Here is a 19,742-nt window from a genome sequence, read left to right as displayed (position 1 = left end):
ACATAAGATTTTTTTTATTACAATGAGCTATTGCAATGATATGGAAGGGGAGAGGCAAGGGGGAATGAGGGAATCTTTGCTCTCATCAGAGGTGGTTAGGAGAGGAAACAGCATATATACTTAATGGGGTATAGGCATCTGGAATAAGAAGGAGGGGGGAGCAGGGGGGAAGGGGTGGGGATGTGAGTGATGGAAGAAAGCATGGACCATGGGGGGGAGAGCAGTCAGATATAACACATTTTCTTTTTTACTTCTTGCAAGGGGCTGGGATTGGATGGCCTGTCCGGGACCATGGGGCCAGGTGGATTCTGGGCCTAAGGGGTGGTACGGGAGCTCAGGGCTTCTTGGCCCCAGGACCAGGGATCTGTCTGCTGAGCCAGTCAATGACCCTACAGCAGAGTCAGAGTGAAAGGAGAGAGAAAATAGAGTACATGGTAGTGGAGAAATAAGAAAGGAGGGAGTTGTGATCAGCAATGGCAATGGTGGAAAAATATGGAAGTAACTTTTGTGATGGACTTATCATAAAGAATGAGATCCACCCATGACAGAGTTGTTGGTGTTGGAACAAAGACTCAAACACACTTTTTGTTATTATTATTTGGGGGAGGGTGCAGGGCAAGTAGGGCTGGATGGCCTGCCTGGGGCCACATAGCAGGGTGATCTTTGGGTGTCTGGGGCCGGATTTGGACCCAGGTGCTCCTGGCTCAAGGGCCAATGCTCTGTCTGCCACCCAGCCACCCCTACTATTATTACCATTTTATTTTATTCTGGGTCTTTTTTTTTTTTTCTTCTTTTTGTTTTTTGCAGGGCAGTGGGGATCGGGGAGCTTGCATGTCACATGGCTGGGTGATTGTTGGGTTTACAGAGGCTGGATATGGACTTGGGTGCTCGTGGCTCCAGGGCTGGTGCTTCGTCCATTGCGCCACCTGGCCATACCTACAATTATTACTATTATTTTTTTAATTTTAATTTTTTTCTCTCCCCTTTACTTTTTTCGCCCAAGCAAGTCTATCTACATTCATGGGGGAAGAGGGGTATTTTGTTTACTTGTAAACAAGAATATTTTATTAATGTAAAAATACATTTGTACAAAATGAGAATAAAAAAATAAATTAAAAATATTTTATCATTTTTTTCTCACAATAACCCTGTGAGATAGGGGCTATTATTATCCTAGTTTTGCAGATGGGGAAACTAACTTGGCTATTAAGTGTCTGAGGTTGAATTTGAACTCAGTTCTTCCTTACACTGGCTTCCTCTTATCACAATGGTAGAGAATCTTTCAGAATATTAAGTCTTGTGTTTTCTGCATAGGATAATGTGGAGTAATTTATATACATGTTGGGCTAAGTTGGATGACTTTTGTTTTGCCTTCTTTGTCATAAACTAAGGTCTTCTTGAACCATCATAAAAGATGCCTGTTGTATAAATTTTTCATTTTGTCAATACAATGAATCAGGTCCCCCATTTTGCAAATTCTTGGAAATGAAGAGGGTACTTTGTAAAGTTTCATGAAAACTCGGGGGAACCATTTAATTAAAAAAACCTTCACCAATACATCCTTCTAAATGGTCCTCTACTGTCAGTAATTCTTGATTATCTGGGTCTGTGTAAAAAGAAAAGGAAAATAATATATACATATAAACATATTATATATATTTATTACATGTTTATATGTGTGTATACCCACATATGTAAATATGTATTTGCACACATGTAATAACACATTTGTGTATGTGTATGTATATGTATATAAACATATATTTATATGTATAAAATTCCCAGTCACTGTTACCAGTTTTATGATAGCTGCTACATTCCCTCCCCCCCAATTCAGTTTTCTGCTATTGTTGGCTCAAGTTCTGGTTAGATGGCAATTGGGAGTGTGAGGTACATAATTGACTTAGTCTGCATAGCTCCTGAAGAGAAGGCAAATGAGATCTCTTTTGAAATATTACCTTGGAGAAGTTTCATGCTGGGTTTTTGTTGTTCGTTTGTTGTTCATTTGTTGTCCAACTCTTCATGACCTTATCTGAGGTTTTCTTGGCAAAGATACTGGAATGATTTATCATTTCCTTCTCTTGTTCATTTATACATGAGGAAGTTGAGGCAAACAGTTGAGTGACTTGACCAGGGTCACCTAGCTAGTAAGTCAGATTTGAACTCAGGGAGAAACTTTCTGATTTCAGGTCCAGCGGTCTATCTGCTGTGCCACTTTGCTGCCCCTTATCACATTAACTAACTGATAAATAGATGAAGTAAATGTTTAAAGACAAAACAGTAAAAAATAGGAAATAATGATAAAACTTCTATTTCCTGAACTTTTCCTTACCAGGAAGAAAAACCTTTCCCTACCAGGAAGAAACATAGGGCTTACTGCCTCTTGAAAGAAATATTGGGAAAGGGATGAAATGGAATAAAGAATCATTGCTTATAATTTGCCTATAATAAGTATGTAATTTGAATGAGTTACAGCAGAATCTATCTCAACAAACTCTGTGCATGATTTACTCATACCTTGATTCTGGAATTTGTTGCTGATGACTTCATAGCTGTAGCCAATGGAAAGAAATGGATTGTGAGTTTAAACTAGCTTCTCTGTCAATTCCAAGGTTAGGAAAAAAAGTGGAATATTCCACCAGAGAGTAATTGAAGAGAATCTCATGTAATTTCTATCTGGACATTCATCTGTAGCCCCTCATCTCTTGATGATAGCTATGGGACACATGACCAAATATATTTTTTGTCTGAGATTAAAGGGAAATATTACTACATGTATGTCACATGTGTGGAAGAATGAATAGAAAAGACTTTATGTAAGAGGTGACATGAACTGAGCTTTGAAGGGAATTAGACATTCTCAGAGGAGGAGCATGAGTAGGGATGTACATGGTAAAGAATAAAGGCTTTAAATGATAGAGGTATTTGCGTTTTATCTTGAAGACAATTGAGAAGCACAGTAGTTTTTTGAGAATGACTTAGTCAGACTTATGTTTTAGGAACATCAATTTGGTTACTGTATGGAGATAAGATTGTAGAGCTGAAAACAGTTTTTGCTGGAGGAAGGGAAATCAGTTAGAAGTTTATAGCAATCCAGAGAAGAGGTGATGCTCATTTTGATGAAGGATTTTTATCAATGTTTTATCAAACATCAGTGACATATATGTGAAGAATTTTATTCATCATGCCAACTGTCTCAGTTTTTCCAGAAAATTACCTAATGACACACTCAAATTTTATGCTTGTGACATAGTGAATTTTTGGAATGGCATTTCTGCTGACCTTATCTTTATTAACTTAATTAAATAGGAAATTACTCTGATTTGTTTTGATTTGTAATTCTCGCATTTCACAGTTAGAAGTGTCCTTAGAAAAATAATTTATTCTAACCACTTCATTTACCAGATGAGGAAACTGAACACCACTGAGGTTAAGTGATTAGCCTAGGGTCATATAACAAGTTCTTAATGAATGGTGCCATCCTGTCACCCAATGTGTAACTGCTCACAAACATTTTGTTCTAGACTCTTACCTTGGATTAATATCAAGAATATTGATCAAAAATTTCTGTTATTCATACTTTTTTCTACTTTATAGAAATTGCAGCAAGATTTGCCTACCTTATCTTTGGTTTAATAGTAATTTTCTTATGTTGCTTTTGTTCCAGGCCTGTCATATTTTAAACTTTTAAATTCTTTATTTTTTACTATGGATTATAAAATAGCTAAATCCTTTATTGAATGTTTATTCCCAGTCTCCATTATTTATGTTATAAAAAAAAACAACAGTATCCTTGTTTCTGCTTATCTTACAGTTTAAAAATCTTATATTTTCAACTGATTTTACTCAAAGAAAGTTAAGGTAAAAGTATATGGAACAAAACCAGCCTAGGCAGCTCTTACTGTTGGCTGCTGCTGCTGCTGCTGCAACAGCTGCCACGGCTGCTGCTGCAGTGTTTTGGAAAATAACTCAGGATTAGATTATATGGAATCATTTTCCACATGAGGTACAATAATTCATAACAAGCATTAATGATTTCTCCTGAGTTGTCCTTAGATACCATGTTGTTAACTGGCATTTTCTTCCTCCCCCCCTTCCCCCATCCCTTCTTCCTCATTAGTGGCTATGACTGAAGTGAATCAACTAGGAGTGGCTCCTTGTATCTCAGCAAAATTATAAAGGAGAGGACTGCACACTCTTGGACAAGAGGAGCCTGTGATAAGAAGTTAAATTTATAAGTACACTATTTTGGAGACATGGGATGTAGTTATTCTACCCGAAAAGAAAATAGGAAATATGAGAAAAGTAAGTAGAGTGACTATGCCTGTTGTTAATGAATGTGATTTTTCCTCTTCTCCATTGTTTTTGGATTGAGTAATCCTGAGTGATTTTTTATGCAAGTCCCCATCTTTATTTTGTTTTTTTTTTTTAAGATTTCACATTGAAGTAATCTGGAAAACTAGTTAATAGGATGCTATAACTTGCTACTTATAGTGCTAAATTTCAAAACATTAGCTGCTAGATATTTTAAGTTTAATTTTAGCTAAAAATATGACTGAATCTTTGTAAAACTGAGTTAGAAATTCAATGGAATGACATTTCCCTTTCTAAAATGTCCACTAATATAGAAACTTTGCAAATAGACACTCAATATATTCCCATGTGACAAATGTCCCAGGATTAGATTTTATAGGATCACTCTCCACAACAAATGACATGTAGAAATTTAAATTTAAAAACAAGTTAAGCTATACAAAAGTTTAATTTGATTTTAAATTCTATGAGGCAAAGTTCAAGTGAATTTTCATATCCAATGCTTTTTCACAAGAGATATACCATATGCCTGTTATCTTTTTAAGGTATAAATATTACTTTTTTCACTTGCCACAATATAAAAAAAGATATAAGATGTAGAAATTTAAGAATTATTTATACTGTGATTATTGGTAAATATAATTATTGGTGTTTCTCCTTAGAACTTACTGAATTTGCTACTTGGGCTTTGTGAACTACATTTACACAGGCAAATTAAAATGAAAACTTGAGGCAAATATTTGACAATTCTTGCTCAAGCTTGGGAAAACAAAGTTTGACCTAAGTTACTATATTACTCTGCTTAGGATGAGAGGTGGTGTGTTCTGATTTACTTTAGGAATCAAAGTAGCTCTTTCTCTCTCTCTCAAATATTGTGCCTTCTTGGCTAGTCAGTGGGTGCCAATGAATAAGCTGTTCTCTGGAAATAGATAAGGAGCTAGAGAGAAGCATTAATGTTTAAAGGAATAAAGAACATTGTATCGCATATTTTCTTTACTGTATAAATTATCCATTGGGATAATTTTTGGAGGATGATGGATAAGCTTTGATTCTTCAACTGTAAGAATCAAAATTCTCTGTAACAAAAACACATTTGTTGGATAGAAACAAACAAAAAATAATTAAACCTCACAATTTTCTGTTAATCTAAGAGTTGTGTGTGTGTGTGTGTGTGTGTGTGTGTGTGTGTGTGTGTGAGAGAGAGAGAGAGAGAGAGATATTCTACCAATAACAAAGATTTTTAAAGTTTGATTCAGTGTGATGTCATTGCTTAAATGGGTTGTTGCTTCAAGGGATGATAGATTCCTCATTTTTTGAAGATTTTCAAGCAAAGGCTGAACAAACAGTTGCTGGGATATTTTAAAAAGAGGATTCATTTTATATATGGGTTGGCCTAGATGGCCAGAAACTACCTTCCAACTTTTAAAACCCATAATTCTGTAGAAAGAGCACTGCACTGAGAGCTGGGATGCCTAGATTCTTGTCCTAATTCTGCTCCCAACTTTGTTCATAGCCCCTAATCTCTTAACTTAGTTTCCTCATCTGTAAGATGAAAACGTTAGAATAGAAGATCCCTAAGGACCTTGTTCACTTTAAAAATATTGGATTTATATAGTCCCTTAAAAAATTTCTATATTGTTTATCTCACTTGTATACAATATCTGAACAATTCAAATTCATGATGTAGGAAGTTCTTTTTAATGGGTCACTTGCATTTTAATACTTTTATCACTTTGCAAATTAAAGAATATTGCATAGTGTTCCTTTTTGGGGGTACATTTTTTATCTTTACTGACATTTTATTTAATTTTTCCAATTACATACAGTTATCAACATTTGTCCATTGCAAGTTTATGAGTTCTGCCCTCCCTCCTCCCCGTGGTGGCAAACAAACTGGTAAATGTTGTAGGTGTCTAATTGTGTTTAACATAATTCCATATTATTCATGTTGTGAAAGAAGAATTAAAATTAAAGGTGGGGGGAACAGATAAGGAAAAGAAAAACGATGATAGAAATTTTAAAAAAGTGAGCATAATATGCTTTGCTCTGCATAGTGTGGATGCTTTGCAACCACAATTTGTTCTCTAGATGTGGATGGCATTTTCCTTAACAGGTCTCTTAGGACTGTCCTTGATCGCTGAAGAACTGCATCCATCATAGCTGATCATCTCATAATGTTGTAGTTAATGTGTATAATTTTCTCCTGATTCTTCTCCCTTACTCAGCAGGTTTTTCTATGCTTTTCAAAAGTCCTAGCATTCATGGTTTCTTATATAACAATACATAACATTCATATACCACAATTTGTTTAGCCATTATTTAGCCATGAGAGGATGGCATCCCCTTGATTTTTAATTCTTTTCTACTACAAAAAGTACTGCTATAAATAGTTTTGAACATATGAGACTTCACATATTTTATGATCCCTTTGGAATTCAGACCTAGTAGTGGTATTATTGTAAAATATTATGATTAGGTAATACTTTTTGCTGGGTCAGAGAATCATTTCCTTAAGCTTTATTATTATTTTGCAGTAGCATTTATTTAAAAACCACTAATATTATAGATATTCGTTCATATATTGGTGTTCATTATTGATATTTATTCTGGCCACAGACATTTACTATCTATGTAGAGTCATATAACCTAGACAGGTCACTTAACTACTATTTGACTCAGTTTTTTCAACTGTAAAATGGAGATAATAATTTTTTGGTTTTTGTGAGGATCAAATGATATAATATTTTAAAAAGGACTGTGTCTATATAAATTCATTCACTTTTCTTCTCTTGTGCATAGACCCCCAATATTCCTAAAAAATGAATGAATGAATGCATTTTTTAGAACTTACTGTGTGCTAAACATGGTGCTTTATGCTGGTGATAAAAAAAACAAAAACAAAACAGTCCCTGCCCTCAGGAGCTTACATGTAAGGAGAGGGGAAATAGGTATATAAGGTAATTGTGGTTAGAGAAGAGTGAACAAAGGGATAGGAAATAAGTTCACTGTCACTTTTCCAGAAAGAATCATAGTATGAATTTGATTACTCATCCTAGAGCAAGAGGTGACTTATGAGAAAAGATGTGAAGTATGAGTCTGAGACTCAAAGATGACTTCCAAGATATATGGACCAAGTGTACATCTATTGACTTATCAAATCAACCAAAACCCAGAGTGATATTTATAAAATGAAATGGATTAAGTCACTAGAGTGTGGTCTTAGGAGGTCTGAAGGTTCAGAGGGAGCATCAGCACAGTGAATGGCAAGATAAACAGGGTGTTCAGCTGGTGTGGATTTTGGGACTGCCTAGCTAGAGTGAGTCCTATGGCCTATGCTGGATAGTGGTTCCAAAGCTGAATGGAAAACAAGAATATGGTTTTGTCTCTCATGTTGTGTAAATGGCATCTAATCTAAGTAGAAAAATAATATTTTTTCACTTATTTTGTGATATACAAATCAGGATTTTGCTAAATGTCAAAATGGGAAATTATAATTTATATACCTCTTTGTCATTTTTATAGTTTTATATCCATGGGTTTTTGAATTAATGAGAATGTGTGGGATTAATCAGGGGTTCTCCTCAATCAATTTGAGCCTACTTTTCCTCCTTTGGTATATGTGTGTATGCACTGACACCTTATCAAAAAGACATTTGACAACTCTTGATTGGTTTTAACTCATTTCTACTTTTCCCAAGATGGCTGGTGGACAAGGTCTCAAGAGAATAGATTTTTATTGGAAGAATTTTTTTTGCCCCAGTCTATGAAGAGGAGAGATAGATTGCTCAATCTTTTCCACCTTTTTTTACCTTCTCCTAACAGTCCTAACAGGACTGGTCTTTAATATGGGGAATACTATATTGAATTACGAAAAATTAATGGGCAAAAGAATTATATATATCATTCCAAAGCTTTCTTAAACAGCTTAAGATACACCCCAGATCTATGTTGCTACAAAGCACATGACTCCAGTTCCAGGTAATGGACTTTCCCAGTCCAACAGATAACAGCAACCAGGCACTGTTGGAATTCCTACAGTAGCACATGGTGGATATATTCTTACCCACTGGACTTGGGAGAGAATTTGATTGAAGGTGTTCCAGAGTCCTATCCTCCTGTATAGAGGAGTAAGGAGGAGTATTAAATGTTCAGAGGCCATGTGATTCCAGAATCTAGCTTTATAGCCTTGGAATAGAGCAGTAATAAACAACTTTAGGATTTGTTTGTGGATAATCCCAAATTCAAGAGTTTTCAAGTTTTGTAGGAGATGGGGGTGGGTTGGGGGTGGGTTGGTTGAAGATGAGATCCTCTGGAGAAAGAAGGGCTTTGAGAGCATTTGCTGAAGAATGTTGCCTCTTGGAGGAAGAAGATTGCCACATGGCACCTGTTGGGAGGGTGGGGAGAAGTTATGGCTTGGGAAATCAAGGAGCTTGTCACCTTTGCAGAGATGTCTTGTTTATTGGACCCACAATGTATTTTTCCTCCACAAGGGAATTTTTTAAAGACCAATTGGAGTACTTACATTTTTTATAAGGTAGGTAACCAGTGCAGTGGATAGAGAGCACAATTTGGAGACAGGAAGACCTGAGTATAAAAATGATCTCAGATATTTATTAGCTGTGTGACCCTGGGCAAATCACTTAACCTTCATAAACTAGGAATAATAACACCACCTACCTCACTGAGATGGTAAAATGGTCAAATGAGACAACTTAGCACACTTAGCACAGTGTTTGACATGTAATAGGCAGGATATAAATGATTATTCTCCTTCCTTCTCTGTTTTTACATCTGCTGGTGAATTGCTGTGAATATTAATAAATATTTGATGTCTCTTTATGGGCTTCTGTGATCCCTTGTATCTTCTTAATTTCTTGTGAGGTGAAATAAAGACTAATTAATAATATCTCTAATTAATAATATCTCTATTGTGATCTTGAGTGCTTAGATTGTAATTCAGTATGTGCTTTACCTTTATTATTCATTTATTCATTCATTCATTCATTCATTCATTCATTCATTTATTTATTGCAAGGGGTTAAGTGACTTGTCCAAGGTCACATAGCTGGTATCAAGTATCTGAGGTCGTATTTGAACTCAGGTCCTCCTGACTCCAGGGCCAGTGCTCTATCCATTGTGCTACCTAATTGCCCTATTCTACCTTTTCTTGCAGAAAGCTGAACATGATCTATACCTAAGCTATAGAGATGATGACTATTTTTGTAGTAGCCCACAGGATTGAATTTTGTCTGTGGGAACCTAGGGTTAGTTTGCAGATTAATCTATTTTCTTTTGATTTTCTTTTAGAATAACATAAGCATATATTTCTCTTTTTTTGTCCACTCTTTTTTATGATTTATTTATTTATTTTCATATTATTACAATAATCTTGTTGTGAAAGTAAACGTAATCCTCCCCCCCCAATACAAGATAGAGAAATCTCAAGAGAAATGAAATGAGAGGGAAAAAAAAAGCGTACTTCAGTCTGTGTTCAGATTCCATCAGGTCTGTCTCTGGGATGAGTTACCTTCCGAGAAGTTGTTTCAATATCTTTTCCCACAGTTGCTATTACTAGCTGTTTTACCCTCCATTCTATTGTTCTCTTTTCCCATTTATTCTATTCTCTCTCTCCTTTCACCCTGTCCCTGCTTAGAAGTGTGATATATATATGACTCCCCTCTCTCAGATCTCTATCTTCTATCACCTACTCCCCCCACCCTTCCCCTGTCCCCTTTCTCCCATCCCTTTCCTCTCCTTTTTCTCTAGGATAAAATAGATAGAATCCTGTGCCACAGTGCAGCTCTGACTAGGAACTGAGAATCTAGGCTGGACCTGGGGACCTGGCACCCAAGGCCAATTCTCAACTGCTGTGGACTACTGCAAGTCCAATAGTTAGTAACATCAAAAGACTGGGCAATGACTTTTGTCAGCTAGATTCTTCTCCCACCATTACTAATAGCCCATTGTCTAAATTAGAGATAGGATTCTTCCTAGATGGGATATACAGACTCAGATAGGATATAATTATACCACCCAGTAATCACCCTGCCTCCCCCCCCCCTTTCCATAAGGAGAAAGGTGTAAGTACAGTGTCTCTCCTTTTCTTTTCTCTTCTTTTCTCCCTCTGGAGACTTCTGATGTCCTCCTGCATCTTCTGAATCTGTTCTAAAAAGTTCTCTCCAGCTCAGTTGACTTGTTGGAACCTTGTCTTCTGGTAAAGAAATTGATTAACATTTCACTCAGATCGAAACACATGTTTTCATCACAAGACAATGAGATTCTGGAGCTTATTACCATTTCCCTGATTTTGTTTTATTTCCATATTGATGTACAATACTTCACTTTAACACAAAAAACTTCCATTAGTATTTTACTACATGAGCAAACTCCCAATGATAATCATCATATTGACTTAAGCTTGTGACATATACATTCAACAGTCATCTTAGTTCAAAGAGTACCTAGCATATGGTTTAAAAATAGCACAATCTTGGGGCAGCTAGGTGGCACAGTGGATAGAGCACCGGCCCTGGAGTCAGGAGTATCTAAATTCAAATCTGGCCCAGACACTTAATAATTGCCTAGCTGTGTGGCCTTGGGCAAGCCACTTTGCAAAAACAACAAACTAAAAAAAATATAACAATCTTGCCTTTGCTCTCATTACAGTAAACATCCGTAACCAAAATGAATTTTTTCCAAAATATTCTCATGTTTTCCTTTTCCTTAAACTATATCTTGAAACTGTAATTATCCTAAGAATTTCCCATTCTTCTTATCTAAATATCTCCTCTAAATAAAAATTAAGGAAATTTAATTCCTATCTTAACATGTAGCTGACAGCAGGTGTCAGAACCACATATCTAACCTATCTGGCTATTAGATCCAATTCACCTAAAACTTCTTTTTCTGGTTTGCTTTGTAACTATGAAGATCCAGGACAGTAAAGGAAAATTCCTTTATAGATATAAGTATTGAATGTAAGTGTCTAGGCAGAGGTCATGTGGGTGGTCGAATGTCTTAGGCCAGGTTTATTCTTCCAGATGAGACATTATCCAAATGTCATTTTGGGGAAATCAAGTCAAAAGGGTCTAACCTTGGGCCATACTGAGAAGCTGCCCCCTTGAGTGCATATCCTGTTACCTGACTCTTTAGTCTATTGGCTTTCTTGGTTCTAAGAACATGACATTTACCCAGTAGCATTTCCTTGGTATCTGACATAAAAAGAGAAATTTGATTAAAATGTCCCATGATCTAAAATAGTTTTTTTCCTAATTATAATGTCCAGTGAGTATGAGTCACTAAATTCCAATTGTAGTCTTAATGGAGTCTCAATTAATGAAACTCCTACCTAAAGCTGCCTGTCCTTCCTAGGTCTTTGCTAAAACCAGGTATTCTAACTATGACTGGCCCTACAGGTCTCATCTCCTACCTCTTACTAGAGACATCCCTTTGTCTTAAATTATATCTACTCTATTTCTGTATAAAGATGGTGTATCAGATTCCCCTTGGCTAGAGAATCCTCCTTCTAGTCTGTTGTATTTTACTACAAATAAACACTTACTTTGTCCAGGAGATTGCACAGAAAAGTCTCAAATTATCTTGTGTTTATTTTTCTCATATTTTATTCAAAACAAACAACCACTGCTTTAGAATACGTGTGTGTGTGTGTATCCAAAATATTCCTAATTCACATATCTATATAGTTAGAAACCTCTATACACAGACTTGCTCAGCTACTAGCCATCCTCAATATACAAATTATTATTTTTATTTTTTCAAGGAATTGGGGTTAAGTGACTTACCCAAGGTCACACAGCTAGGTAATTCATAAGTGTCTGAGGTCCAATTTGAACTCAGATCCTCTTGTCTCCAGGACTAATGCTCTATTCACTGTGCCACCTAGTTGCTGTTTCCCCTCCAACATACAAATTACCTTTTAGATTTCTGTAAAACCATTAGAACATCTTAGGTGGTTTTAAATTTCCAACATGTGTTATTAATTTCAATATAACAGAATAGCAATTAGAATAACGCAAATTACTAGACTGAACAAAGTAATCCTTTCATTAATACATTATTCATGAACCCACAGATCTGTCCCAGCAAGGGTCATACTTTTTTGATATTTCCCTTATTGCCCTTCAAATCAATCACATGTTAATCCAAGGCTTTAACAATACAGTATTTAAATAACATATATTCACAAGAGTTCACTAAATATTGCCAATATAATCTCTTTGCAGTTACAAAAAATATATAACGGATAAATACTGTTACCTTACAGTGGGTCCCACACAGTTACTATTTGTTCAGCCCCCCCATATCAGCTGTCTGCAGTTACTAAGAGAGAAGTCCACATTTTTGACTTCTTTAAAATTGAACATATATTATAAACATGTATTAAACATAAGATTCTTATTTAAACATCTCATTCCCCTTGAAACAACAGAAAGTGAATATCCCACTCTCAGAATACAATCTCCATCCAAAATAAAAACACAAGGCTTAACATTAAAATGAATTAGAGTTTTTTCCCAAAACAAATCAGTAAATAACCCTGATAACACAGGTGTTTCTCTTCTTAGTAATACAAATTTTGTCGGAATGTAACAACACTAATATATAATACATTCAAAACCCAAATGCAATTACAACTAAACTTCAGCAGTTTAGTTTGAAAAAAGCTTTGGAGTACCTTGTATAGAGAGTCCAGCATTCACATTCCAAAAACTCCATCCAAAAATAAAAACACAAGGCTTAACAGTAAAATGAATTAGAACTTTTCCCCAAAATAAATCAGTAAATAAACCTGATAATATAGGTGTTTCTCTTTTTAGTAACATAAATCTTGTCAGAATGTAACAAAAGTAATATCCCTCTTTTAAAATCCTCAGTGTGCTTCCCAAAACTCTAGTTCAGAAGCCTTAAACAGTGAGAGTCATTACTTTAAGGCCATATGGTCTAAGTAGATATTAAGTATTATTTCCTTTTAATAGACCTATCTCCAATCCTTGGTTTTATATTTTCTTTCTTTCCTAATCACACATCCCACCTGTGATGGTGTCTCTTTCCCTTTATGGATAAATCTGTCCCCTGTTCCTTTCTCCATGGGCAGGTGGGGTGTTCAGGTGAACTCATTTTAGAGCTCAAGTCTTAACAAGATGGCAGATAGAATCAAGACCACCAGGTGTCCAACCCATCATCTCCTTCCCCAACCCAGGGAAAAAGCATGGGATCTTTCCCAGACATAAGGATAAGAAATCTTCCCTCCTATAACTTAAAAGTTCTTTCTTTTAAACTGTTCTAAACTCTCACCAAACCACAGCCTTTTCCATTTCAGAATGCCCTTATGCTTTTCTCTTTAACTACACACCAGCAGAGCTACCACTGGCTCAGTGAAGAAGGGGCTGATCTCCACATGGGGACCACTATACACCTACTTTCTTCTCCCTCACCTTCTGAAACTCCTTGGCCCAGCTTGCCAAGTTTAAAACCTAAGCTCGATCCTCAGATCCAGAAATGCCTAACACAGACACTTACACAAGACAGGACATAGAACAAACACACACACACTCCCGTAGGAACATTGAACTCACTCACACAGCACTGGATTCATTCAGCTTTCTTGACTTCCAACCACTCCAAGTTCCTGGAGAGGGAACCCAAATCTCTGCTTTTGGGGCACCCTATCATATTTTGGATTCTCCTTTGGGCCAGATCTCCCAACATGGAGGACTTCTCAGTCAGTTCAGGGTGCTTCTGGCCATCGAAGTCACCCTGGAAATTGCCCCTTTACTGTGATTCTACTCCAGACATTTTAATCACTCTTGGTTCCAAACCTGGGCCAATCTTCCCAGTAATCTCTTGAGATAGTTCTCCAACAAAGAACACCCAGAAAGTAGGTTTGAAATCAAGCCATTTGAGCACATTATTTTCTTGTCTTCTTCCTGGAAAATAACCAGGAAAAGAGATTTACATTAATATCTCCAGATGAGTCCCCAAATGGTTATAAATGGCTCAAGAATACTTAGTCCAGTGGGGAGGCTAGGTGGCACAATGGATAGAGCACTGGTCCTAGAGTCAGTAGTACCTGAGTTCAAACCTGGCCTCAGACACTTAATAATTACCTAGCTGTGTGGCCTTGGGCAAGTCACTTAACCCCGTTTGCCTTGCAAAAAAAAAAAACCAAACCAAAACAAAACCCCCCAAAAGAATACTTAGTCCAAAAATAATCATAATAAAAAAGAATACATAGTCCAGAGTGATTAAAATGCTTTTTATTAAGATATCTTAACAAAATGGCCCATCTATCTCATGGTGGGAGAGGGGGCCCCCCACATGCTCTTGATGTAGATGCTGCCAAGTCCTGTGTAATTTTGACTATAGTGCCACAGTAGTCTATTGTTTCTTTCTGGCAGCTTGTATATATTCTCTTTGACTTGGTTGTTCTGAAATTTGACTATAATATTCCTGGGAGTTATTTTTGGGGGGAATGTTGTTTAGGAAGTGATCAGTAGATTCCCTCAATTTCTATTTTACCATCTGTTTCTAGGATCTCAGGGCAATTTTGCTGGGTTATTTATAGAAAAATGAAGTCTAAGCTCTTTTACTGGTCATGACTTTCAGGTAGTCTAATAATTTTTTTTAGGTTTTTTTTTGTAAGGCAAACAGGGTTAAGTGGCTTGCCCAAGGCCACACAGCTAGGTAATTATCAAATGTCTGAGACCGGATTTGAACCCAGGTACTCCTGATTGGAAGGCCGGTGCTTTATCCACTATGCCACCTAACCACCCCACTCTAATAATTTTCAAATTATCTCTTCTGGATCTGTTTTCCAGGTCCATTGTTTTTCCAGTGAGTGATTTCACATTTTCTTCTAAAGTTTTGTTCTTTTGGTATTGTTTATTGTTTCTTGATTACTTGTAAAGTCATCAGCTTTCTTTAGTTCAATTCTACATTTGAAGGAGTTATTTTCTTCACAGTGATTTTCTCCTTTTCCAACCAGCCAATTCTGCTTTTTAAGGCATTCATCTCTTCATTTGCAGTTGGGTTTGCTTTTCCCCTTAAACTGGTTTTTAAATGTTATTTTCTTCAGAATTTTTTTGGATCTCCTTCTCCAAGCTACTGACTTGATTTTCATGATTTACCTGAATTGCTCTCATTTCTCTTTCCAGTTTTTCCTCTTACTTGCTTTTCAAAGTCTTTTCTCAGCTCTTCAATTGCCTGAGCCAATTTCCAATTTTTCTTGGAGGCTTTGGATACAGAAGCTTTGATTTTGTCATCTTCTGAATGTGTTTTGATCCTCCATGGAACCAAAGTAATTTTATTTTTTCTTTTTTTTAAATAAAAGAAAGATTTTATTTATTTTGAATTTTACAATTTCCCCCCTAATTTTGTTTCCCTTCTGCCAACCCTCACAGAAGGCAGTCTGTTAGTCTTTACATTGTTTCCATGGTATACATTGATCTAAGTTTAATGTGATGAGAGAGAAATCATATCCTTGAGGAAGAAACATAAATTATAAGAGAGAAAAATTACGTAAGATAACTTTTTTAAAATTAAAGGTCATTGTCTTTGGTCTTTGTTCTAACTCCACAATTCTTTCTCTGGATTCAGATTGTGATCTTCATCACAGATCGCCCAATATTATGCCTCATTGTTGCACTGATGGAATAAGCAAGTCCATTAAGGTTGATCATCCATCCCCATGTTCCTGTTAGGGTATACAATGTTTTTCTGGTTCTGCTCATCTCCCTTAGCATCAGTTCATGCAGATGCTTCCAGATTTCCCTGAATTTCCATCTCTCCTGGTTTCTAATAGAACAATAGTGTTCCATGACATGAATATACCACAGTTTATTAAGCCATTCCCCAAATGAAGGACATTTACCCAATTTCCAGTTCTTTGTCACCACAAACAGTGTTGCTATGAATATTTTTGTACACGTGATGTTTTTACCCTTTTTCATAATAGCTGAATCAAGGGTTAGGCACATTTTTGTTGCCTTTTGGGCATAATTCCTAATTGCTCCCCAGAAAGGTTGGATGAATTCACAAGTCCACCAACAATGCATTAGTGTCCCAGATTTCCCCCATTCCCTTCCAACATTGATAATTGTCCTTTCTGGTCATATTAGCCAGTCTGAGAGGTGTGAGGTGGTACCTCGGAGATGCTTTAATTTGCATTTCTCTAATAAGTAGTTATTTAGAGCAATTTTTCATATGACTATGGATGGCTTTGATTTCCTCATCTGTAAATTGCCTTTGTATATCCTTTGATCATTTGTCAGTTGGGGAATGGCACTTTCTTTGAAAATTTGACTCAGTTCTCTGTATATTTTAGAAATGAGTCCTTTGTCAGAAATACTAGCTGTAAATATGTTTCCCAATTTACTGCATTTCTTTTGATTTTGGTTACAGTAATTTTGTCTGTGAAAAAGCTTTTTAATTCAATGTAATCAAAACTGTCTCGTTTGTTTTTAGTGATGTTCTTGATCTCTTCCTTGGTCATAATCTACTTCCCTTCCATAGATCTGACAGGTATATTACTCCTTGATCTCCTAGTATGCTTATAATATTGTTTTTTTATGTCTAAATCCTGTATCCATCTTGGTCTTATCTTGGTATAGGGTGTGAGGTGTTGGTCCAATCCAAGTTTCTTCCATGCTAACTTCCAATTTTCCCAACAATTTTTATTGAAGACAGAGTTTTTTATTCCAATAGCTGGACTCTTTCAGTTTATCAAATGGCAGATAGTTATAATCATTTCTTGCTGGTGCACCTAATCTATTCCACAGATCCACCTCTCTATTTCTTAGCCAATACCAAACAGTTTTGATGACTAATGCTTTATAATATAATTTTAGATCTGGTAGGGTTAAGCCATCTTCTTTGTACTTCTTTTTCATTGCATCCCTGGAAATTCTTGACTTTTTATTTCTCCATATGAATTTGCTTACAATTTTATCTAACTCATTAAAGTATTTTTTTTTGGAATTTTGATTGGTAGGACACTAAACAAGTAGTTTAATTTGGGTATAATTGACATTTTTATTATATTACATCGACCTATCCTTGAGCAGTTGATATTTGCCCAGTTATTTAAATCTGATTTTATTTGTGTGAGAAGTGTTTCATAATTGCTTTAAAAAATTGTTTTTAAAAAAATTGCTTTTCTGAGTCTGCCTTGGCAGGTAGACTTCCAGGTATTTTATATTGTATGAGGTTACTTTGAATGGGATTTCTCTTTCTAGCTCCTTCTGCTGCATCTTGCTAGTCACATATAGAAATGGTGAGGTTTTGTGAGGATTTATTTTATATCCTGGGACTTTGCCAAAGTTGCAAATTACTTCTAGTTGTTTTTTTGATGATTTTTTTGTACTCTCTAGTAATACCATCATGTCATCTGCATAGAGTGAGAGTTTTGTTTCTTCCTTCCCAATTCTAATTCCTTCAATTTATCTTTCTTCTCTTATTCCTGAAGTTAACATTTCTAATGCAATATTGAATAGTAGTTGTGATAATGGGAATCCTGGTTTCACCTCTGATCTTATTGGGAATACCTCTAGCCTATCCCCATTTAATATATTGCTTGTTGATGATTTTCAGATAGATACTGCTTATTATGTTAAGGAACAATACATTTATTCATATGCTCTCTAGTGTTTTAGTAGGAATGGGTACTGTATTTTGCAAAAGCTTTTTCAGCATTTATTAATATAACCATATGATTTCTGATAGCTTTATTATTTCATTAATTAATTTTACTAATATTGAACCAACCCTGCATTCCTGGGATAAATCCTACTTGGTTCTAGTGTATTATACTAGTGATAACTTGCTTTAATTGTTTTGCTAAGATTTTATTTAAGATTTCTGCATCTATATTCATCAGGGAGATAGGTCTATAATTTTCTTTCTCTGTTTTAACTCTTCCTGGTTTAGGTATCAGCACAATATTGGTGTCATAGAGTTAGGCAGAATTCCATCTTCACCTATTTTTCCAACGATTTTATATAGAATTGAAGTCAATTGTTCCTTAAATGTTTGATAGAATTCACTTGTGAATCCATCTGGCCCTGGACATATTTTCTTAGGGAGTTCAATAATGGCTTTTTGAATTTCTTTTTCTGAGATAGGGTTAATCTTTTTCTGAGATAGGGTTATTTACTTATTCAATCTCTTCTTCATTTAACCTGGGCAATTTATTTTGTAAATATTTGTCCATTTGACTTAGATTATCAAATTTATTGGCATAGAATTGGGCAAAATAATTCTGAATTATTACTTTATTTTCCTTCTCATTGGTGGTGAGTTCACCTTTTTCATTAATGATACTAGCAATTTTGTTTTCTTCTTTCTTTTTTTAATCAAATTGGCCAGAGGTTTATCAATTATATTTTTTCATAAAACTGACTTTTGGTTTTATTTGTTACTTCAATAGTTTTTTTTACTTTCCATTTTATTAATTTTTTCTTTAATTTTTAGAATTTCTAATTTGGTATTTATTTGAGGATTTTTATTCATTCTTTCTCTAATTTTTTATTTGCATCTTTAGTTCATTGATTTCCTCTTTCTCTAATTCATTCATGTAAGCATTTAAATATATAATATATCCCCTGACAGCCAACTTGAGTGAATCTCATAGATTTTGCTATGTTGTTTCATTATTGTCATTATGTAGGATGCAATAATTAATTCTTTCTATAATTTGTTGCTTGGTCCACTCATTTTTTATTTAGTTTCCAATTAGTTTTGAGTCTATATCTCCCTGGTCCAGTATTGCATATGATTTTTATTGCATTATGATCTGAGAAAGATGTTTTCACTAGTTCTGCCTTTCTGCAATTGATCTTGAGGTTTTTATGCCCTATGATCAATTTTTGTGTAAGTGCCTTCTACTGCAGAAAAAAAGTATATACCTATCTATCCCCATTCAGTTTCCTCTATAGGTCTATCTTATATAGGTTTTCTAACAATCTATTTAACTCCTTAATTTCCTTTTTGTTTATTTTATGATTAGATTTATCTAAATCTGAGATTGGGGGGGTGAGGTCTCCCACTAGTAGAGTTTTGCTGTCCATGTCTTCCTGTAACTCATTCAACTTTGCTCCTAAGAATTTGGATGCTATACCAGTGGGTGCATACATATTTAGTACTGTTTATGGTACCTTTTAGAAGGAAATAATTTCTTTCCTTATCTCTTTTAATGATACAATTTTTGCAGCTGCTTTGTCTGAGATAAGGATTGCAATCCCTGATTTTTTCACTTCAGTTGAAGCAAAATATATTTTGCTCCAACCTTTTCCTTTTACTCTATATGTATCCCTCTGCTTCAAATGAGTTTCTTATAAACAGGATTTTGTAGGATTCTGGTTTTTAACCCATGCTGGTATTTGCTTACATTTTAAGGGAGAGTTCATTCAAAG

The 19,742-nt window shown here is 35.4% G+C and overlaps 1 protein-coding gene across 3 annotated transcripts in view; it reads left to right on the top strand.

Moving 5' to 3' along the window:
- The window catches only part of PPEF1 (protein phosphatase with EF-hand domain 1), a 216,405-nt gene that overhangs the window by 28,309 nt on the left and 168,354 nt on the right, over positions 1 to 19,742 (top strand). For 2 of the 3 annotated variants that reach the window (XM_074192696.1, XM_074192695.1), the window contains exon 3: positions 4,121 to 4,305. The exons of the other annotated variant lie outside the window; for it this stretch is intronic. In XM_074192696.1, the coding sequence (XP_074048797.1) occupies positions 4,257 to 4,305 (49 nt within the window). In that variant the 5' untranslated portion in view covers positions 4,121 to 4,256. The remainder of the gene's footprint in view (positions 1 to 4,120; positions 4,306 to 19,742) is intronic. 3 annotated transcript variants of the gene reach the window in all.

The sequence above is a fragment of the Macrotis lagotis genome, chromosome 6, assembly GCF_037893015.1.
Source record: "Macrotis lagotis isolate mMagLag1 chromosome 6, bilby.v1.9.chrom.fasta, whole genome shotgun sequence".
NCBI lineage: Eukaryota > Metazoa > Chordata > Mammalia > Peramelemorphia > Peramelidae > Macrotis > Macrotis lagotis.
Note: the sequence above shows the minus strand (reverse complement) of the source record. Positions and strands in the feature narration are given on the sequence as shown.